Source organism: Rutilus rutilus (genome assembly GCF_951802725.1).
Source record: "Rutilus rutilus genome assembly, chromosome: 9".
Classification (NCBI taxonomy): domain Eukaryota; kingdom Metazoa; phylum Chordata; class Actinopteri; order Cypriniformes; family Leuciscidae; genus Rutilus; species Rutilus rutilus.
In genome coordinates, this window is record NC_140223.1 from 3759269 (window position 1) to 3784078 (window position 24810).

The window sequence follows — 24810 nt, forward strand, 5'->3', positions numbered from 1 at the left end:
AGGCTTTCTGAAAGGTGCTGTACGTTGAATGATTAATGATCTTTCTGGTATAATGTAGGTTAAGTCTCAGGAGATTAAGAAAATAAATATTCATTGGGGAATACTTGATTAAAGCTGCACTCAGTAATTTGTTCATTATTAAAGTTTTACACATTAAGAAGTTAATAGTGCATTTAATAGTGCATTTTTAGCATCAGCATTTAGAAGAAAGCGCTGCATTAGAGTGTCCTCGCTGCTGATTGGTGAAATGTGTGTAAAGCATCTGTTTGTGGGACATTTCATGTCCATCTATCACTTCATGACATTCAGCACACAGAAATCAATCGTGCACAGGGCAGGTTGAGTCTCGCTCTCGCACACCGGCTGGTTAAAGACGTTTATGGTGACTGAGGGTCAGTGTTTGCTCAGAAACAGCCACTGATGGATGTGACTCTCAGAAACCTTCAGACTGAAGCCCATCGGCACAAAACTACTCCAGACAGTGGACCTTAAAAAGACAATAAAGTGAGATTTTTTTGTTGTTGTATATTTTATTCATTTATTTTTATTTGTCTTTTTGTTTAATTTAATTTATTTGTCTCGTATCATTTTATTTGAATTATTATGTTTTATTTGCCTTGTTTATTAATTTGTCTTTTTTTATTTTTTTTGTATTTTTTTAGTCTTGGATATTTTTTTTATTATGTTCTATTTCTCTTTTATTATTTTGGTAATTTTTTTTTTTTTGTCTTGTATTTTATATTTTATTTATTTTGTTTTATTAGTCTTATATTATTGTTTTATTTTATTTATTTGTCTTGGATAATTTTTATTTTATTTATTGTGTTTTATTTGTCTTGTATTATTTAATTCAATTTAATTTTTCTTGGAAAATTTAATTAAATTTTCTATTTAATTGTAATTATTTATTCGTCTTGCATTTTTTTTTTTTTGTCTTGTATAATTTTATTATATTTTACTTTCAGACAGCAGGAATAGAAATGTGCCGTCTGTCACCTAAAGGTGCAGCTTTATTCATTTGGAGCTTCACTGAAGAAACTATGAAACTGTGAAGCCAGAGGATAAATAAATGCACACAAAATTCCCATGCGGCTTTGAAATGATTGTCAGACAGATCTTCCCCCATGGTCCACCTGTAAAAGAGAATAAACTGAGGTTTGATTTGAGGCAGTGAACCATGAAGACCATCACAGCTGCTTAGAGAACAGGTATTGATCCGCTTCACATCGCCTGGTTTCATGGGAAACTGTTGACAGTGTAAGACAAGCAGAAGGAGAAATGTTGCTAACACTTTACGGTTACACTTTATTTTACAGTGTCCTTGTTGTACTTACCATAGTAATAACAGTAAATTATGCATAATTACATGCAACTAATCCTCAACCAAACCCTAATCCTACCCTAACCCTATAGTAAGTACATGTAGTTCATTAATATTACTCAGTACTTAAATATATAATTACATTGTCACAATGACACCTTAAAATAAAGTGTAACCCATTTTACAATAAGGTTCATTAGTTAACATTAGTTAACTACCTTAGTTAACATGAACTAACAATGAACAGCTGTATTTTTATTAACTAACATGAACAAAGATTAATAAACACTGTAACGTATGTATTGCTCATAGTTCATGTTAACTAATGAACCTTATTTTTATTGTTTGAGTTCATATTGAGATTTTGTTTGCAGACTTTTGGCAGATGTGAGCACAGTTTGAGACATTCTCGAGTTAAAGTTGACAAGTCTTTTTGTTCTCAGTTTAATCTCATCTCTGTCTAGGAGAAACAACTGTGATATTGAAGAGGACTTATTTTGAGATCAAAGACACATGATGTCACAATGAAGTCATCACCTACTGATTTGTGTTCCATCAGTCTATGGCATGTTCAGAGGCGCTAGTGTGCCGCCGTATCCATGGAAACAGACATTCGCGCCGTTAGCAACCATTGTTCGCCGCGGTAATGGGCTGAAATTCTCGCTGAAGTGAATCAGTGGCTGAAATTAACTTTAGCAGCAGAGCAGACGGTCAAACACACTGTAGTTACAGCAGTGACGTGAGACAAACCTTCACGATTAGCAGCATTTAAATAAATAAAAACACTAATAAATTGGAGGTGCTTCAGACGATTGGAAATGACAGTCTGCAATCAGGCACAAAAAAAAAAACAGAGTGACAGAATGAGAGAAATGGCTCATGGGTTTTTCCCACCTTGTATGCTGCCAAGAAGTGAGTGTTTTCACCAGCCTGAGCTCTTGAGGACATTCAGCTCTATATGTCTATATATTCAGCTCTATATGTCTAAATATTCAGCTCCATATAGTCTATATATTCAGCTCTATATGTCTATAAATTCAGCTCCATATAGCCTATATATTCAGCTCTATATGTCTATATATTCAGCTCTATATGTCTAAATATTCAGCTCCATATAGTCTATATATTCAGCTCTATATGTCTATAAATTCAGCTCCATATAGTCTATATATTCAGCTCTATATGTCTATATATTCAGCTCCATATAGTCTATATATTCAGCTCTATATGTCTACATATTCAGCTCTATATGTCTATATTTTCAGCTCTATATGTCTATATTTTCAGCTCTATATGTCTATATATTCAGCTCTATGTCTACATATTCAGCTCTATATATTCAGCTCTATATATTCAGCTCTATATATTCAGCTCTATATATTCAGCTCTATATGTCTATATATTCAGCTCTATATATTCAGCTCTATATGTCTATATATTCAGCTCTATATGTCTATATATTCAGCTCCATATAGTCTATATATTCAGCTCTATATGTCTATAAATTCAGCTCTATATGCCTATATATTCAGCTCTATATGTCTATATTCAGCTCTATATATTCAGCTCTATATGTCTATATTCAGCTCTATATATTCAGCTCTATATGTCTATATTCAGCTCTATATATTCAGCTCTATATGTCTATATTCAGCTCTATATATTCAGCTCTATATGTCTATATATTCAGCTTTGTCTATATATTCAGCTCTATATGTCTATATATTCAGCTCTATATAGTCTATATATTCAGCTCTATATGTCTATATATTCAGCTCCATATAGTCTATATATTCAGCTCTATATGTCTATAAATTCAGCTCCATATAGTCTATATATTCAGCTCTATATGTCTATATATTCAGCTCTATATGCCTATATATTCAGCTCTATATGTCTATATTCAGCTCTATATATTCAGCTCTATATGTCTATATTCAGCTCTATATATTCAGCTCTATATGTCTATATATTCAGCTCTAAATGTCTATATATTCAGCTCTATATGCCTATATATTCAGCTCTATATGTCTATATTCAGCTCTATATATTCAGCTCTATATGTCTATATTCAGCTCTTAGTCTATATTCAGCTCTATATATTCAGCTCTATATGTCTATATATTCAGCTCTATATATTCAGCTCTATATGTCTATATATTCAGCTCTATATGTCTATATATTCAGCTCCATATAGTCTATATATTCAGCTCTATATGTCTATAAATTCAGCTCTATATGCCTATATATTCAGCTCTATATGTCTATAAATTCAGCTCCATATAGTCTATATATTCAGCTATATATGTCTATATACTCAGCTCTATATGCCTATATATTCAGCTCTATATGTCTATATTCAGCTCTATATTCAGCTCTGTATGTCTATATTCAGCTCTATATGTCTATATTCAGCTCTATATATTCAGCTCTATATGTCTATATTCAGCTTTATATATTCAGCTCTATATGTCTATATTCAGCTCTATATATTCAGCTCTATGTCTATATTCAGCTCTATATGTCTATATTCAGCTCTATATATTCAGCTCTATATGTCTATATATTCAGCTCTATATGTCTATATATTCAGCTTTGTCTATATATTCAGCTCTATATGTCTATATATTCAGCTCTATGTCTATATATTCAGCTCTATATGTCTATATATTCAGCTTTGTCTATATATTCAGCTCTTTATGTCTATATATTCAGCTCTATATGTCTATATATTCAGCTCTATATGTCTATATATTCAGCTTTGTCTATATATTCAGCTCTTTATGTCTATATATTCAGCTCTATATGTCTATATATTCAGCTCTATATGTCTATATATTCAGCTCCATATAGTCTATATATTCAGCTCTATATGTCTATAAATTCAGCTCTATATGCCTATATATTCAGCTCTATATGTCTATAAATTCAGCTCCATATAGTCTATATATTCAGCTCTATATGTCTATATACTCAGCTCTATATGCCTATATATTCAGCTCTATATGTCTATATTCAGCTCTATATTCAGCTCTGTATGTCTATATTCAGCTCTATATGTCTATATTCAGCTCTATATATTCAGCTCTATATGTCTATATTCAGCTTTATATATTCAGCTCTATATGTCTATATCAGGGGTGGGCAAACTACGGCCCGCGGGCCACATACGGCCCGTTAGGCTGTTTAATCCGGCCCGTCGAGTATTTAAAAAAATGTCTTAAGATCGCATTCATTTTGCCTTTTTCTTGCAATACTTTGCTTTATATATATTGCGTGGCATATATTTGACAATCGGAATATCAGATATTTCATGCCATAGCTAACAAATGTAAAAAAGGAAAAATGACATAAAAGCAGATCATCATTCATTCAGCGCTGTTGTGGCTGCGGTGTGTCACGTAACAAGCTAGACGCGTCACCATGGAAACCAAACAGACCGCGGCATAGACTTGGTGCACGTTAATGTTTTTTCCTTTTTTTGAAAACTTTTCATTAAATGTTCTGATCTGCCTTTGCTTTTTATGTTTTATTTTATTATACTTAAAATAAATTTGTATATTCGTTTATTTCGTTTTTTTTTTCACAAATGTATGACTTTTGGAAGTGCAAATTGATTGCCATGCAGTTTTAATAAAGTTGAATGAACGTAACCTTCTGTCATTTTTACTCTTCTAAGTGTACACTTAGGTGTTTTGTTTCTAATTTATGGTTAGGCCCATTAAATAATAATAAGGATAAACAATATTTAAAAAGTATAGGCTATAATTATCAAACATCTAATTAAAAATTAACCTCAAAACATAACATGCTAAATGGGGGATATCTAGCATAAAAAATGTATTGTCAGAATGTCGTCTCTCAGTTGTTGAATTTCGCGCAGACGTTGCCACAACGTAAATGTGTTTGCTCAGCCCGATGTCATGAAAGTGCGAATACCACGAATTGTATTTGTAGTTCTTATGAAACGCAGTTTTCGCGTGCATATGATACGCACTTAAAGGGATAGTTCGCCCAAAAATGGAAATTCGGTCATCATTTACTCACCCTCAAGTTGTTTCAAACCTGTATGAATTTCTTTTTTCTGCTGAACACAAAAGAAAATATTTTGAAAAATGTCGGTAACCAAACAGTTGATGGACCCCATTGACTTCCATAGTATTTTTTTTTTCCTACTATGGAAAACAATGGGGTCCATCAACTGTTTGGTTACCGACATTTTTCTAAATATTTTCTTTTGTGTTCAGCAGAAAAAAGAAATTCATACAGGTTTGAAACAACTTGAGGGTCAGTAAATGATGACCGAATTTTCATTTTTGGGCGAACTATCCCTTTAATGGCGTGTAATAGGCACGCACTCCGCACCCCTAATCCTAACCAAGGGGTTTACAGTGTGCAGCATATGCACGCAAAAAAAAAAGAAGATGAAATCGTGTTTCATAATCTGCTACTGGGCCGGCCCTCTGTCAAATTTTAAAACCCAGTGTGGCCCTTGAGCCGAAAAGTTTGCCCACCCCTGGTCTATATTCAGCTCTATATATTCAGCTCTATATGTCTATATATTCAGCTCTATATGTCTATATATTCAGCTTTGTCTATATATTCAGCTCTATATGTCTATATATTCAGCTCTATGTCTATATATTCAGCTCTATATGTCTATATATTCAGCTTTGTCTATATATTCAGCTCTTTATGTCTATATATTCAGCTCTATATGTCTATATATTCAGCTCTATATGTCTATATATTCAGCTCTTTATGTCTATATATTCAGCTCTATATGTCTATATATTCAGCTCTATATGTCTCTATATTCAGCTCTATGTCTATATATTCAGCTCTATATATTCAGCTCTATGTCTATATATTCAGCTCTATATGTCTATATATTCAGCTCTATATGTCTATATATTCAGCTCTATATGTCTATATATTCAGCTCTTTATGTCTATATATTCAGCTCTATATGTCTATATATTCAGCTCTATATGTCTATATATTCAGCTCTTTATGTCTATATATTCAGCTCTATATGTCTATATATTCAGCTCTATATGTCTATATATTCAGCTCTTTATGTCTATATATTCAGCTCTATATGTCTATATATTCAGCTCTATATGTCTATATATTCAGCTCTTTATGTCTATATATTCAGCTCTATATGTCTATATATTCAGCTCTATATGTCTATATATTCAGCTTTGTCTATATATTCAGCTCTATATATTCAGCTCTATGTCTATATATTCAGCTCTATATGTCTATATATTCAGCTTTGTCTATATATTCAGCTCTATATGTCTATATATTCAGCTCTATATGTCTATATATTCAGCTTTGTCTATATATTCAGCTCTATATGTCTATATATTCAGCTCTATATGTCTATATATTCAGCTCTATGTCTATATATTCAGCTCTATATGTCTCTATATTCAGCTCTATATGTCTATATATTCAGCTCTATATGTCTATATATTCAGCTTTATATGTCAGCTCTATAAAGAATTACAAAAAAATTACAAAAACATTATTAGAGGTAGTAATAAATTGATTATTAAGTGCATTTAATTGAGAATTATTAGGTAGAATTATGATTCATAAAACATTTTTATATGTAAAATAAATAAATAAATAAATGTAGAATTATTACTTACAATTATTAAAACATTATTATATGTAAAATAAATTGATAATCCATTTTGATTTAAAATGATAAAACAGTTAGGGATCTCACTACACTCTAAAAAAATTCTGGGTAGTTTTAACCCAATTTTGGGTCAAATATGGACAAACCTAGTCATTGGGTTACATTTTTAATTACATTTTTAACCCAACGTTTGCGTTTGTCCATATTTGACTCAAAATTGGGTTAAAACAGCCCAGCATTTTTATAGTGTAGACTACATGGAACAGAGCTCTCTCGTTCCTCTCAGGTTGATGTCTGATGAAAGGTTGCATTGCAGGTATTATGAGCATCAGATGGAGGCCGTCTGGAAGTGTTTTCAGCATTTACAGCACCGACAGCTAATGCATGCTCTCTTTTAATTCTGCCATTCACTTCCTTTATCCGAGGAATTCATCTTTTGTTTCATCGAGACATGGCTTATTGTTCTGTCACTTTTCTCTCTCTGGAGGGGAAATCACATATTTGTACTGATTTTGTAGTCTGGAAATTATTTCTTGCATAGAGAATGATGGAGTTGTGTTGTTTGCAGTTGCTAAGCAGCATCGGAACTTTCATAGAACACTGATGCGCATCGTTCCAAGTGTGGAGTGCATGAAGTGTCCAACATTCCAGCCTCCGGGTATTTAACCTCTTCACACGCAAGTTTAAAATATTCTGTGTGCGTTTTTCAAGGCAACCGTTAAGAAAAAATAAATAATTGTATTGTTTCCATGGTGATGCGTCATTGTTTGTCACGTGACACACCGCAACCACAACAGCGCTGAATGACTGATGATCTGCTTTTATTTACATTTTCCTTTTTTATTCAAAATATTCACAAATTTGTTAGCTGTAGCATTAAATATCTGATATTCCGATTGTCAAATATACGCAAGTCTAGACAGAGAATCGGATCTGTTGGATTTACAACACGTGAATTCATCCACGTCTCCTGAAATACAGAGAGAAGAATAGAGTAAACTTTAAAGTTACTCACACAATGTGTATCTGATATGAACAAAACGTGTCGTCTAATTATAATGGAAAGGAATATTATTATTGCCGCTGCCATAGACATCAGTGTGTATTTTACAAACTCTTAATGTATTGTTTTTTAGTACCTAATGTAAACTTAACTTAGTACTTAAATGTCTGAAACCTAAAATAAAACTTATGTGGTTGGAAAACACTTAAGGTGTTTTCTCTCTGGCAAAATACAGTCACCATCTCATTCCCATTACTCACACCATCCTATAAAATGTTGTTCTTTCACCCCTTTCAGTGGTGATTATTATGAACCGGTGCGGTTTAGGCCTTTACCGGCGCGTTTGATGTGAGACGGGCTCCTGCCTTCTGAATTACACATGAGGAACAAGCAGAGAGGAGATGATGGCTTGAGGTTGCTGTTAGACATGCTTTACCCTGTCACTGCGTGAGCAAAATAGAGAAGCATACATTAAAAAAACCATCCATAACTCCGGCCGCGGGGTGTTTTACTGCAGTCTAATGTGCATTCGGAGGCCTTTCACGCCAGTAATGCAGCGCATGATTATTAAGAAACCTGCGAGACTGAACGAAAGCTGTAGCTTTAATTTCCATCTCTCTGTTTATTCATTTTTTTGTTACATCTCATGTCAAGTCACCTTTATTTATACAGCGCTTTTTACAATACAGAGTGTTTCAAAGCAGCTTTACAGAGACAACAGGAAAATAATGCAACAAAGTTTGTTTCCAGAAGAAAATAGCGTCATATTCAAAAAGCATTTAAATTGAAGATACCTGCAGAAACCCTGAAAAAGAAACCAAACAAAACTAAAAACAGTGATTATGCAACTGGATGACGTTCTTATGTTGATGCAAGCCAGCAATTACACATAAACGCACATGTGCTGGAGAATATAATGGCGCTACATTAAACAGTTTTTCTTTAATCTGTGTTAGAAGAAGAAAACACTGCTGTTAAACAGACTGGTTTAGTTTGCACTGGTTTCGGGGGGACTGCAGCTTGTATAGTCTGATGGAACTGCTACAGATATTTTAATTATGTTTCCGAGCTTCAATACTCCAGAGTCCTGCAAAGATATCAGTAGCTACACAACTCTATCACCAATGGAAAGTGCTAGGCTGAAGAATATTCTTTTAGACCGTTTTTTTTTTGGCACGCTTATTAAACTTGCCAACACCATGTGTACCAAACCACACGCGATCAATAACGGCCAGTTGTGTTGCTCACAGCGCTGGTTATTCTATGGACAGCTGACAGAAAACACTCAATAGCACAATCAAGAGGCTTAGACACGTGGAAAGAGATCACTGGCGGATAATTACATTATGAACCGGGGGTGGTTGGGAAAGTTTTAATTAGTTGTGCAATGAAGTGCATGGAAAAATCAATCAATATTTTGGCTTGTGTTGAAGAGAGAGGCCGGTTCGGGCGACAGACTGCGCTGATTTATGGTGCTATTAAGATTTATTGTCTTGCTCAGTTGATTCTCCAAGACAGCAGTGGAGAGTTTGCTGAAGTCTCCTGGTTCTCAGAGTTAGTGCTGTTTGTCACGATAATAGAATTTCTAACTTCGATACGATACCTTGAAAAATATCGATATCCGATACAATTTTCGAAAACATCATAGATATTTTTAATGTCTCAATGTTTGATCCCAATTCATCAAAATATGATCTCAAACATTCCTCTTCCAATTTTTCCAAAAGCACATAATCTAAGAGTCGCTCAACATTCATTTGAAAGCTCTTATATTTATAGTACGACAACTACTGACTCATTTTTGTCTTTTTATTTCTTTAAAGGAATTTGAGGGGAAATATAATTCACGGCTGAGAACTTCATTAAGCTTTAAAAGAGCAACTAACGTCTTTCTCTGTGTGTTTTCAGGTTAATGGGTGTGTTTAAAGAATACTAGGATTTCTAACTTCGATACGATACTTTGAAAAATATACTGATATTCGATACAATTTTCGATACCACAGGAATTATTTTTATAAAAAAATTTTTTTATTCATTTTTTATAATACAAATATTCCTTACATCATGTGGGTTACACACTAACATATCCGGGACAATAAAACTAACAAAATTGGGGGAAAAAACAATGACAAAAACAAAAGAAGACTTCTGAGTACAAATATTACAGCAACTATAGTGCACCGACACAATCCAGAGATTTGCCCAGCAAATTAATAAATGATGCTCAAAAAAAACATGCATCCTTTCCTTAATAAAACGAATACTTTCCAAATGCAAAATCTTTCCCAACTCCATAATCCACATATTATCCACATATCCACATGTTGGTACAGCCTCAGACTTCCAGTGTTGTAAAATCAGACGTTTTGCAAGAAGCATGATGAGGGAAACAGCTTGAAAAACCATATATTTTTTGTATTATCTCAAGTCTCAATGTTTGATCCCAATTCATCAAAATATGATCTCAAACATTTCTCATCCAATTTTTCCAAAAGCAAATAATGAGTTGCCCCACATTCATTTTATAGCTCTTATACTCATAGTATGACAACTACTGACTCATTTTCTTAATTTTCAAATTTTCTTAATTTTCTTAATTTTCAAAATTTCTTAATTTTCTAAATTTCTTAAATTTCTAAATTTTCTTACATTTTCTTTAATTTTCTTACATTTTCTTAAATTTCTTAAATTTCTTAAATTTCTAAATTTTCTTACATTTTCTTAATTTTCTCTTTCTTTAAAGGAATTTGAGGAGAAATATAATTCACGGCTGAGAACTTCATTAAGTCTCCTGAGCTTTAAAAGAGCAACTAACGTCTAACGTGTGTTTTCTGGTTAAAGTGTGTGTTTAAAGACCGCCTCCGCTGATGAGTTGAGGGCAGGTTTGTTTATACAGTACATGTAGTTATCAGGCTTAATTACTGTCATTTACTGCTTGTTAGTGTGAACGCTTATTTTAGAAGTATGCACACACACACACACACACACACACAGACACACATTCTTGTTCATCTATCTTTATGAGGACATTCATTGACACAATGCAATCTCTAGCCGCTTACCCTAACTTTACCCATCACAACTAAGTGCCTAACCCGACCCCTGACCCTAAACCGACCCTTAACCTCATTATAACCTTATCCCTAAAACCAAGTCTTGACCCTCAAACAGGCCTTTAAAGGCTCTCAGAGAGAGAGGACCGGCCGAAATGTCCTCACTTTACTCTCTTTGTCCTCACTCCAATGGTCTAAAACTCAAACTGGTCCTCACAATGATAGTTGTGTACACACACACACAGCCTTCAGTGTTTAAACACGAAACAATTGCATGCAGGATAAAGAGCACAAGTTTGTCGTTCTCGTATTTAGATTTGTTTTCAGCCTCTGTCCCGTATCCTGCATCTCTTCCGAACACGTGTAATCTCACATGTCGTGTGTGTTTGTCCGTGTATCCGGCTGTTTGCCGTCTGATGCTGAACTGACCGAGTCTCATTTCAGAGAGAAACACAAAGAGAGAGAGAGTATTAACAGAGGCTCAGGGTGTCTCTCGCTCTCTCTCTCTCTCTCTCTTGTATGGGTATTTCTAACAGATGGAGTTTCTCTGGACGGCTCTCCCTCAGAGAATCATGGGAGTATTTTAGTCCAGAGTAATCCTGACCATCTGCTGTCTTCCTCTCTGCCTCCAACTGCCCCTCCAAGCATCCCACTATTGCCCTCCATCCCTCCATCCATCCAGTGCCAGTTTCACAGCCCATCCATCCAAAGCCCCAAACCTTCCTTCACCTGGTCTATTCTTTACAACAGTTTCATATGAGACCCTGGACCACAGAACCGGTCTCGAGTCGCACGGGTATATCTGTGGCAATCGCCAACAATACATTGTATGGGTCAAAATGATCAATTTTTCTTTTATGCCAAAAATCATGAGGATATTAAGTAAAGATCATGTTCCATGAAGAGATTTAGTACATTTCCTACCGTAAATATATAAAACATGTATTTGTGTGAGTGAATGCAGCACAATCGCCAACATAAATGAACAACTTTAAAGGAGATTTTCTCAATGTTTCGATTTTTTTGCCCCCTCAGATTCCAGATTTAGTATCTCGACCAGTATTGTCCTATCATAACAAACCACACATCAATGGAAAGCTTAATTATTCAACTTTCAGATGCTGTATAAATCTCAATTTCAGAAAATTGACCCATGTGACTGGTTTAGTGGTCCAGGGTCACATATAGAACTCTTTATAGGGTTCTTGACTCAATTTTAAAGAACTCTTCATGCCAAAAATGTTCTATATAAGGAGAAATACCTTCTTTTTTTCTTTTACTCAATTGTAAAGTCCCCCTGTAGTCAATCATTTTATCCCTTAAAACTCATCTTTGATCACCAAAATGACATATTTAAACGTTTTTCACTCCTTAAAGTATCTTGACTGTAACTCGACACTCTTGCCTCATTTAGTATGCGCGGTTCTATGAATATGCAAATGAGCCCCGCCTCCACTCACTCACTCAGCTCAGAGATCCACTGGTTGACGATCACACGTTGATCTGATTGGTTACAAGGTAGTTTGTGACGTCAGAAACACCAGCGATTTCAAAGCGTGTTTCTGAGACTGTCTTTGGTTCACTGCAGTTTTAAGGAGAAAACACTCAGCAATGCTGTCGACTTATGAACTTACACACGGTTTGTCTTAAAGCATATTAAAAACACCACATAGACACATAAACAACATTAAACGCTGGATTTTCACCACAGGGGGACTTTATAGAACTCTTTATGCCAAAAAGGTTAAATATAAGGAGAAGTGCCTTCACTCATATATTTATTTGTGTATAAAAGCTTGATGGTATACAGTTTGAAAATTAAGAATTAAGGACGTAAATATTAATATTGCAATTATACACTTAAATAAATACATTTTATTACCTGTTTTTTTATTTTACTTTACATTATTATTACAAAATATATTTGATTTTGTTTAATATATTTAATAATAATCACAATAAAATTATTATTATTATTAGATATTATTTTAAAGTCATATATTTATAGATGGACCCCTGAATTTTAACCTTTTTTTCATGCACAAAAAAAAAAAAAGAATGAATGAAGCAGGTAAGATTTCTGTAATAGTACTAATAAACTAAGGGCCCTATCTTGCACCCAGCGCAATTGACTTTGTACACCGACGCATGTTTCATTCCTATTTTGCACCCGCGCAAAGCGCGCTTTTCCCTCCACAGAAGCACGTCGCTAAACTAGGGAATGAACTTGCGCTCTCTGGGCGGTTCAGCGCAAAAAAGGAGGCGTGTTTTGGCGCAAACGTTCCCTGGTGCTATTTTACTGTTCCATAAAACAATTGCGCCACTGGCCAGAAAAAACCTAGTCTAAAGTCAGTGGCGCGTTGCGCGTTGTTCATTATGCTATTTTAAGGGCGCATGCTTGACCATAATGTATAGAGTGCACAAACGCTCATACACTGTGATTCTCTAATCTACACAGAAGCAGCAGTTTTCATTTTTTCAAATCATATTATTACAAACGATAGATAGATAGATAGATAGATAGATAGATAGATAGATAGATAGATAGATAGATAGATAGATAATTTATTATAAATATAATAATTTATTATAAAAGCATACATCTAGCTTACACATTTACCCACATTATTATATGCCTGTTTAGCCGAAGCTAATTTGGGTGTGTTTCTCCCATCCCCAATGTCACTTCTCTCTCTTTTACGGCCGTGACGAGAGCGTTGCTCTCCTCGGCTGTGAACCGCTCTTGACGCGCGCCTGGCAAATCCGCCGTTATAATAGCAATACGCCAAGGAAAAAGTGCGTCTGCTCTTAAAGGGAATGTGAGATGATGCTCTGATTGGTTTATTTCACGTTACGCCCAAACCACACCTATGAATAATGAAGCTACTTCAGACCAACCCCTTTTAGATTTGCGCCCGGCGCAAGAGTCATTTATCCCGCCGGGAAAATAGCAACAGCGCCAAGACCCGCCCACAAAGTTACTTGCGCTTTGCGCTTTGACACTTGCGTTTCAGATCGTTAAAATAGGGCCCTAAGTGTTTTAGAAACACAATAACCAGTATATAGTTGAATAATGCACAATTTTCAATTATAATAAAAACACAATAACTAACTGAATATTGCTTGTTCTACAGCTAGCCGTATTTTTACCACGTTCTTATTTTATTACAGAATAAATGTAATTATTTCAGATTTATGCTGATTATAAACAGTTTGAATAAATGCATTTAAAGAAATATGATTATTTACATAAAACCAAATAGATGCAAGTATTTAATAATAAACTATGCCGTGATTTGAGTGCAGAAATCGTACCTGTTTCATTGATGCATGACGGACAAATATGCATCACATTAAAGGTATAGCGGAGGATTTTCTTTTTCCGGGTGGGTAGTGTAAACTATTGGTCCACCTAAGTGTCAATCATTCTGGTGATATGTTTACGTAAGGCCGTCATACGTGCTCGTCCCTTAGTTTCCGCTTTCTGCGCATGCGCACTTTCAGGTGTTTATGTGTGGTGGTGAGCTAGAGCTACGGTTTAAGACATTCATTGAAGCTCGCCGTTTCACCGGGTCCTTTGAAAATGTCTGAGGGTCGCAAGAGAAAAAGTTTGTACGAACTGTATGAGAAGAAGAGAAAGGCCTCAGAAGAGAGAAACAAGATCAGAGTGTTTTTGGGAGATTGTTTCACACGATGGCGTGCGCTGATAACACAGGTTGGGCTTCCCACTGATGCCTCAGTCGCAAAGTTTCTACTCGACAGGTAAAGTTTGGCATGCTATTTTGAGAAAGTGCAATTTTTTTTTTGGAAAGTAATCTTGTATGAGCGATGCCGACAGCAACTTGTAAACAGAGCGTGCACGAGGAGAACCTCGCACACGTTTAATAGGCGTTCCCTCTCGGGAGCAGGTAGAGTGTTGCGCATGTGCATTTTTTCAAAAAGTGGAGAGGGCGGTTCTTATCTAAAATTCGGAAAGATCCTCCGCTATACCTTTAAGTTTATTAGTTTGAATATGTCAAAACCGTGTAATCCAAATGCATGGGAATTTTATATGCAATTCAAATACATAAATATGTTTTGAAGTGTTCCCAGGGAATACATAAAGTAATAAAATACGAAGCTTGAATGCGATATAAATGTAAATGTCCCTCCTCTAATGCTGCTCTCTGCCTTCCCAGCATGCATCTGTCCCTCCAGCAGAGGCAGGGCTAATCTGAGTGTTCTGATTGGCCGGAGAATTATGGCATGGGCAGTTTTGCTGAGTGTGTAGAATTAGAGTGAGACTGTGAAATATGAACACACACACACACACACACACCGTCAGTGTTTTTGATCATTAGATGTGTCTATAATAATCTTCCTCACCCGGCATATGTCATCATTGTTATAGGATTACAGTAATTCTTCAATTCCTACTTGAAGTGGTGGATAATGAACTAATAAACGATAATCCACTTATGATAATGATGTGTTTGAGAGTGACATCAGATATTCCTCACACGCAGCAGAATGGATCAATCTGGCTAATATATTTCATCAGACGTGTTGCTGAAACGCGCTCATGAATTCTGCCAACTGTGCAGAAAGTTGGTTTTAGCGCGTCTCCGTTCGGATCCGCTCACGCTGACTGATTGGAGGACCTAATGAAACTTTCATGATGACATTTTTGTAGAACATGTATTTTATTTTGCACTGTTCTGGCGCCGGTGCTTCACAGAGCAGCGCTTTACATTTATAATCACAATCACAATCTTGAATCATTGCCGAACACACACACACACTCTCTCTCTCTCTCTCTCTCTCTCTCTCTCTCTCTCTCACACTCTCTCTCTCTCTCTCTCTCTCTCTCTCTCTCTCTCTCTCTCTCTCTCTCTCTCTCTCTCTCTCTCTCTCTCTCTCTCTCTCTCTCTCTCTCTCTCTCTCACACACACACACAATGCTAATTTATAAAATATTTAAAAATAATTTATGCACATCTTGGTGTTTCCATCCAGCATTTTTTTTTTATGCGATATCACAAAATGTGCACAAAAAGAGGTGGATGGAAACATAGATATTGTCATATCTCAACAGAAACACACTGGAAACCTGTATAAAAACATAATTAATTTATTCGAATTTTTTTGTAATTCTTTGAGTTTTTTTTTAATTTTTTTTATTAACAGTATTAATGTTTTCATTATTATTGTGCATATATATACAGTCTGTCTCTCTCTCTCTCTCTCTCTCTCTCTCTCTCTCTCTCACACACACACACACACACACACATACACATAACTGTGATGCTCTGCTATGAAATATTTGTTCACTTTTAAGGGCTTGAATTGATTGAATTGATTTACTTTATTGAGCTTTTTATGATGCGCGTCAATCTTTTTTTATTCATCTCAATTGAGCGCGTGAGTTTTTATGCACATTTTTTGAATTTATGCACATCTTGGTGTTTCCATCCAGCGTTTTTTTTATGCGATATCTCAAAATGTGCACAGAAAGAGGTGGATGGAAACAGATATTGTCATATCTCAACAGAAACACACTGGAAACCCAAATAAAACATAATTAATTTATTAGAATTTTTTGTAATTCTTTGAGTTTTCTAGTATTTTTTTTAAATTAACAGTATTTTTGTTTTCATTATTATTGTGCATATATATATACAGTCTCTCTCTCTCTCTCTCTCTCTCTATATATATATATATATATATATATATATATAAATAATCATTACTATAGTACCATGTTTAATGCAGGTGTGTTGTAGTTTCAAGTTTTGTATTATAGTATATAAAAACATAAAACAAAAATTTATTTATGTCCATTTTTATTTGATTTGGAGCCATGAAAATGTGTTTAGTTACATTTATCTTCCCTGTTGTTAACTTTTATTTTATTTTAATTTAGTTTTCGTTTGATTTTTCACTAACAATAAACCGTTTATACTTCTTGTTTATGATTTACTTTATATATATAAATCATTTCACCTTTATTGCACCTCATTGACCCTATATATATATATATATATCACTCTGTGCATGTTGAATATGTGAGGATATGATAGTATATTAGTGCTTGTCTCGAGGGAATCGCCATGCAGAAAAACCCAACAATAAGATCCTGACACGCGTGACAATGCAGAGACATAATAGAGTATCTCATGAAAACAGTGACATTGAAAATGAACGGAGGACTAAAACAATAAAGATGTTGCCCATCGAGGGACCAGGCATCGGGCCGCACGGATAATTGAGGTACAATACGACAATTGTCACACACTTTACGAGAGCATCCCGTCGCAGATCACAGCGTGAACACACTTCATCACAATGATTCAGCACACAAAAGCGTCGAGCTCCACCGAGACTGTCACGCTGAACACTGAGAAACACAGAGAGAGAGAGAGAGAGATCCCTGCAGAACCTTAGAGAACAGGACAATTACACACTCGGCTGCCTGCGCAAACACACACTTATCTGTGGGAATGAAGACCATAGGCTTCTGTTGTTTTAAATGAAGCGACTGTAGATATAATGATGACTATAGACTTGCATTAGTGTGCGATTCAGATCATCGATCACATGATATGTGAATTAAAGGATTCGTTCACTTCAGAATTAAAATTACCTGATCATTTACTCTCCGCCTCGTCATCCAAGATGTTCATGTCTGTCTTTCTTCAGTCGAACAGAAATGAAGGTTTTTGAGGAAAGCACTCCAGGATGTTTCTCCATATAGTGACTTCAATGGGGTCCAACGGGTCGAAGGTCCAGATGTGAGTTTCAGTGCAGCTTCAAAGTCTCGACACAATCCAGCCGAGGAATAAGAGTCTCATCTAGACTAACCAGCGGACATTTTATATAAAAAAATACACATTTATAGACTTTTTAACCACAAATGCTCGTCTTGCACTAGCTGTGACGCGCCACACATTACGTAATCACGTTGAAAGGTCAAGCGTGACATAGGCGTAAGAACCGACCCAGTGTTTACAAAGCGAACGTGCAATGACTGAGTCAAACGGCCTTTACAAAAAAATAAATAAAAGAACAGAAATGAAGGTTTTTGAGGAAAACTCTCCAGGATGTTTCTCCATATAGTGACTTCAATGGGGTCCAACGGGTCGAAGGTCCAGATGTGAGTTTCAGTGCAGCTTCAAAGTCTCGACACGATCCAGCCGAGGAATAAGAGTCTAATCTAGACAAACCAGCGGACATTTTATATAACAAAAGAAACATTTATAGACTTTTTAACCACAAATGCTCGTCTTGCACTAGCTGTGACGCGCCACACATTACATAATCACGTTGAAAGGTCACTCGTTGAGTATATAACTCCTATTGAAATACCTTTTTGATATAGATTGAATGTTGTTTTTTTCTGGTCTTATTTAAAGGGATATTTCACGGCTGGAAAGATGAACGTGTGTTTAAATCGGGTCATTTATGTAGTAGAAATGTGAAATTATTTTAGAAGTTGGTGCCGTCTAGACTGAGAAAAGCCAGAAAATGTATGTTTGGCTCATGTGGAGGAAAGACTACAACTCCCAGAATGCACTTGCTTCACTGCCTTACGAGGACACTCCCAAGCCACGCCTACCGTTTACAGAGGGCAGTATCGGAAGAAATGATACAACTAGGCCACTAGTCGACTCGAAACTGAACAGACGGTGTTTTATCGTGAGATCCCCCTATGGGCGGCTTGAAGACATGCGGGACGAGCTCCTCCTACTGGCTGGAGTCTCTCGCCTCTGGACAAAAGAGCCTCTGATGAGCTAAATGAAGATTTTTGTGTCATCGGAGGTTTTTTTCCAGACACACAATACAGAAATCTCTGGTCTCAGGGGGACATGAGGGAGGGGAGCACGGTCACTCGAGAATACTACCGGGTTTATACTAGGGATGCACCGAAATGAAAATTCTTGGCCGAAACCGAAAACCGAAAAAGAGGAAACCAAGGCCGAAAACCGAAACACCGAAAGAAATTATGCCAATTATTGTTAGTACCATTGCATTTATGGCTATGACTGTGTACTAAGTTTACTAAAATCAAGGCATTGCAATTGCATAAATTAATATTAAAGTTTCAAAGAATAAATCCATTAAAATTTTATGCAAATATTTATTTAGCATTTGCAAAGTATAAAATTAAATGTTTAACTTGACCCCACTCATGTGTAGGCTACATTAAATAATAATGTAAAAGCCTACTGGCCTGGAGAAAGGTTTAAAAATGAAATGTTCTCTCATAAAAACAAAGTGCATTTAGGTCAATACTGCCATAGCCCAAAATAATATCTGCAGTTATATGCTCATGGACGTGAGTTGCAAAAACCATAAACAGCTCAGGTAAACCTCTGAGAAATGACGGCTGCTCTGCACACACACGCAAAGGTCTCTCGCTCCCTCTCTCTGCCGCGCGCGCTACGTATGCGCGCTCATGCTCGCTCGCGATTCCGGGAGATTTAAACTAATTTGCGGGCATTAGGGAGCCGGTATCAATACGCGGGAGACTCCCGGAACTTCCGGAAGACTTGGGATGTCTGTGTTTTGAAAATCGCTGTCCGTGGGTCACTCTTAGATATATTTAAATACGTCCACACCGCAGATATGTAATGTTGCTTCAGACAAGCACGTGCAGGTCGCGGTGTCTGCTGTTTGCGTCATCACAACATTTCGGCCGTATTGTTTCGGTGATAAAAGTCTTTCGGCCGAAAACCGAAAATGCACTTTTGGGCCATTTTCGGCCGAAAATTTTCGGTGGCCGAATATTCGGTGCATCCCTAGTTTATACTGATACAAAGCTTAATGCTAATCGGTGAAGTATCCCTTTAATTATGAGCAAGGCCGCATTAATGCACGGGCTTACCTGGGCTGAAGCCTCCCAAGTTCAGGTTCATGATGAGCTGAAAAGGTCATATTGTTTTGTAACTTGTCAGGTTTTCTGTCAATCACTCTAATCGCACGTTACATGTACATTGAGTGACCCACATGGCCCCATAAGCCCCGTTCACACAGCCAGCGACTTTGTCGCTGTATGTCTCTAGCCTCTAAACTGTGAAGTCGCTTGTGGGCGTTGGTAGTGCTGTCGCTCTAATGTTATTGGTAGACTGCTCGTCTGGCCACATCTCTACAAAACACCATCACAAGCGATACAACTATATTATTTTAATTTAACCAGGAATTTGGCTTAAAAGAAACGGTATGCTGTTTTTATATCACCACAGCAGTGTTCAGTGGATTAAATCATTTACTAGATTAACGATCGATCAATCTACAAATTAAACTCACTCATACTGTCATAACGTACTAAAACGTCATCCGAATTTGACAAATAATCAATTTTCTTGTCCCTAATAGGCAACATAATGCAGGGGGAACTGTAACATGAACTGCAGCAGTGCTAAACAAGCATCATAAAACTACAACTCTCGAACTATAAATGTATGAATTAAACTCACCGAGACTGTCGACAGTTTCTTTTCCACGCATCATTTTATTATATCCATGTTTGTGGTTCCAGTCAAATCATATAAAACAGTGAAATCGCCCTCGAACTCTTCTGTCTGAAAGGCTTCTTTCCTATTGGTTGTCGCTCGCGAAAATCGCTTCTCATTTGCATAAAGTTAAAAGTTAGTTGCTGTGTGTGGTTGTTAAATAAAGTGTCTTGTGTTTATGCTCAAGTGGGCTCAGTGATATGTTAATAACAATATTATGGTGTTTTCTGGCTCAAAGAGGGAAAACTCACTGTTGTAGGTCTCGAAAGAAACTAATGCGTTTTGTGATGTAGATTACCTAGATATTAGGCTACACTTTTTTAAAATGAGACTCTATAAATCGAGGGGATGGAGGGCCTACAAAACCTCTCAGCCCCGGGGCCTAACATTAGGTCAAGGCGGCTCTGATTATGAGTGATGTGTCTACCTCCCCTTTCTTCTGTAAATAGTTTCTGTTTTGAAACTGAGGATAACTTAAAGAGGTACACTGAGGTGTTTTGTATTATGAAGAACTTGTCACTGGAGAGTTTTGCTATTCCTGTTTAACGAATATTTGTGTGAACTGGTAAAGCTGTAAAAGTGACACATGTGAACAGATGTGAATCGTATCCCTTTGCAAGAAAAAAAAAGAAGGATAGGCGGAAGTACCGACCCAGTGTTTACAAACTGAACGTGCAAAGACTAAGTCAAACGCCATTTACAAAAAAAATTAAAGGTAAAACAACGATGTCGGACGAGTTTTTCTCCCTACATTACATTTTTTAACTGGAACATGCGAGACCTTTCAACGTGATTACGTAGCGTAAGTCGTGGACGTGCAAGACAAGCATTTGTGGTTAAAAAGTCTATAAATGTTGTTGTTTTTCTATATAAAATGTCCGCTGGTTAGTCTAGATGAGACTCTTCTTCCTCGTCTGGATCGTGTCGAGACTTTGAAGCTGCACTGAAACTCACATCTGGACCTTCGACCCGTTGGACCCCATTGAAGTCACTATATGGAGAAACATCCTGGAGTGTTTTCCTCAAAAACCTTCATTTCTGTTCGACTGAAGAAAGACAGACATGAACATCTTGGATGACGAGGCGGAGAGTCAACTATCAGGACATTTTAATTCTGAAGTGAGCGAATCCTTTAAACTTAAAGTCGTCATGAAATCAAAATGGACCCTATTTACTGTGTTAGCGCACGTCACTAGAACAATCAGCCCCTGCAGGACACGTCTAAACACCGCGTTAGAATCCGCTAATTATTGTATTTTTTGTTAAAACAAAACCATATAACACATATAAACCAACATCTATTCACTCACACATTCTTCCCACAACATCTAACAATAACACACACACACATATACACAAATGTAAGAAATAATAACCATAATAATAATAAAATAAAAAAAAGTAGATCCTCAAAGTAATTCAGTGTCTTCAACATCATTAGTTGGTGCGTTAACTTTAATTGTAGGAGAAACTGGTTCATTTTGAGCTTTTTTCCCAGTATTCCCGTATTCCGGGTTTAAATGCGCATCGAGTCGAGATTACAGGTCTGCAGCAAACTGCCAGACAGTCACCCAGGGTTGACTTTTCCCCTCTCCCACTCTGAAATATTTAGCTTCCCGCATACACGACATGTGCTGATTAATATGTGAGTGTGTGTGTGTGTGTGTGTGTGTGTGTGTGTGTGTGTGTGTGTGAGAGATGTCAGTGCCCTTGTTAGCTCAGACAGATGCTCCACAGGCGTGTGTTAAAGCACAGATCTGTTTTCTGTGGAGCCGCAGCTCTGCTCCGACACGCAGACGGCCCAGAGAGACCCAGTGTGTGTGTGTGTGTGTGTGTGTGTGTGTGTGTCCAGAGGAGAGACACTCGCGTTACTGAGACCCAGTGTGTGTGTGTGTGTGTCCAGAGGAGAGACGCTCACGTTACTGTACTGAACATCTCACGCAGACCCAGTGTGTGTGTGTGTGTGAGAGTATGTGTGTGTGTGTGTGTGTGTGTGTGTGTGTGTGTGTGTGTCCAGAGGAGAGACGCTCACGTTACTGTACTGAACATCTCACGCAGACCCAGTGTGTGTGTGTGTGTGTGTGTGTGTGTGTGTGTGTGTGTGTGTGTGTGTGTGTGTGTGCTCTTTTTGATGTGGGACTCCTGCTGAGAGAGTCCTGCTGTGTTACTGCTCACACCTGCTACACACACACACACACACACACACACAGACACTCACTCACTCACTCACTCACTCACTCACACACACAAACACTCACTCACTCTCACACACACACACACACACACACACACACACACACACTCCTATCTGAGTGTGATTAGCAGTGAGAGGTTAATTTAGCACTGTTGCCTCGTCAGAGTAATCAGATCTGTGATCAGTGTGTCTGTGAGACGGACAGCAGTGTGTGAGCGGTGTGTGTGATCAGTGTGTGTGTGAGCGGTGTGTGTGTGAGCGGTGTGTGTGAAGCGCTGGCTCCTGTACAGCCGTGATTCGCCACAGGTCTCCATTTCAACATCCTCCAGTGAAACAGTAACAAGTAGAGGCGTGTCACAATATATCGCAACACAAAAGTGCATCAGTATCGTGGACAGTGACAATATTTATAGTGTATAATTCACAATAAAGGAAAGGAGTTTTAGTGTCAGTACTACATTAAACTACAATATATAATGTTGAATATGATGTGTAATAATGCACTGGGGGAATATGTGTGTGTCCTGATAATGCCAGATGTCTGATGTTACCAGTAAAAGTGGCCGACATTATTGTAAATATATCTAGTCAGTGACAGAGATCAAGCATATTCATCTACAATAATGCAGTATTTTCAGCTTCAGAATCATGAATATTGTTATTCTGGCGTCTCTATTATCCGGGTCATTGGGTTTCAGCATCAAGTCCAAGACTATTCATTTACACACACACACTGTAACACCAAATTTAGCATTTTAATCAACAGTTCATTTTTGTAACCTCTTATCATATGTCTTGTAGTATCGCAATAATAACGTATCATGAGTTCAGGATAATGATATGTATCGAATCGTGACATGAGGGAATCGCCTCTAACAAATGAGCACATGGCGCTCATAAAGACCTCAGAATCAGCACCAGTGTTTTGTTCTGTGTTCTGCTGATCCTCTTGATGGCCGGGACAGGGACATAACACACACTTCCTCCCTCAACATCAGTTCACAGAGGAAGTGCCTGTGATTTATTCATCCTGAGTGTGTTCACTGCTGTCGTACACGGCCAGCCTCTCTCCCTGCACTGTCACATCCACTGAACACTGGTGTGCCGTCACAACTTCCTGTTTCAACAGGAAATACATCAACACTGTCTGGGAGCAAAACTACACGAGACCAAAAGATCTTCAGTCATTCTGAAGGTGATCGCACAGCGCCCTGAGTGATATATGAAGAGTCCTCTTCCTCTTCTTCCTCTTCTTCTTCTTCCCCTTCTTCCCCATCTTCTTTTTCTTCCTCTTCTTCTTCCTCTTCTTCCCCTTCTTCCTCTTCTTCTTCCTCTTCTTCCCCTTCTTCCTCTTCTTCTTCCTCTTCTTCCCCTTCTTCCTCTTTTTCCTTCCTCTTCTTACTCATCTTCCTCTTCTTCTTCCCCTTCTTCCTCTTCTTCCCCTTCTTCCTCTTTTTCCTTCCTCTTCTTACTCATCTTCCTCTTCTTCTTACTCATCTTCCCCTTCTTCCTCTTTTTCTTTTTCTTCCTCTTCTTCCTCATCTTCTTTTTCTTCCTCTTCTTCCCCTTCTTCCTCTTTTTCTTCCTCTTCTTCCTCATCTTCTTCTTCCTCTTCTTCCTCATCTTCTTCTTCCTCTTCTTCCTCTTTTTCTTCCCCATCTTCTTTTTCTTCCTCTTCTTCTTCCTCTTCTTCCCCTTCTTCCTCTTCTTCTTCCTCTTCTTCCTTCTTCCTCTTTTTCCTTCCTCTTCTTCCCCTTCTTCCTCTTCTTCTTACTCATCTTCCCCTTCTTCCTCTTTTTCTTCCCCATCTTCTTTTTCCTCTTCTTCCTCATCGTCTTCTTTCCCTTCTTCCTCATCTTCGTCGTCCTCATCTTCTTCTCCCCCTTCTTCTTCCTCATCTTCTTCTTCCTCTTCTTCCCCATCTTCTTTTTCTTCCTCTTCTTCTTCCTCTTCTTCCCCTTCTTCCTCTTCTTCTTCCTCTTCTTCCCCTTCTTCCTCTTCTTCTTCCTCTTCTTCCCCTTCTTCCTCTTTTTCCTTCCTCTTCTTACTCATCTTCCTCTTCTTCTTCCTCTTCTTCCCCTTCTTCCTCTTCT

General features: G+C 37.1%; 2 protein-coding genes across 2 annotated transcripts in view; one reads left to right on the forward strand and one right to left on the reverse strand.

Annotated features, from left to right (window-relative positions):
- The window catches only part of igsf11 (immunoglobulin superfamily member 11), a gene marked incomplete at its 3' end in the record, with an annotated part of 123384 nt that overhangs the window by 27578 nt on the left and 70996 nt on the right, over positions 1-24810 (forward strand). The window lies entirely within an intron of this gene.
- On the reverse strand, positions 24321-24769 carry LOC311296858 (uncharacterized protein; the record flags this gene model as incomplete). The annotated part of the gene is made up of 1 exon (XM_084418838.1): positions 24321-24769. One exon carries the CDS (start codon positions 24767-24769, stop codon positions 24488-24490), a length of 282 nt encoding a protein of 93 aa, XP_084274964.1. The 3' UTR covers positions 24321-24487.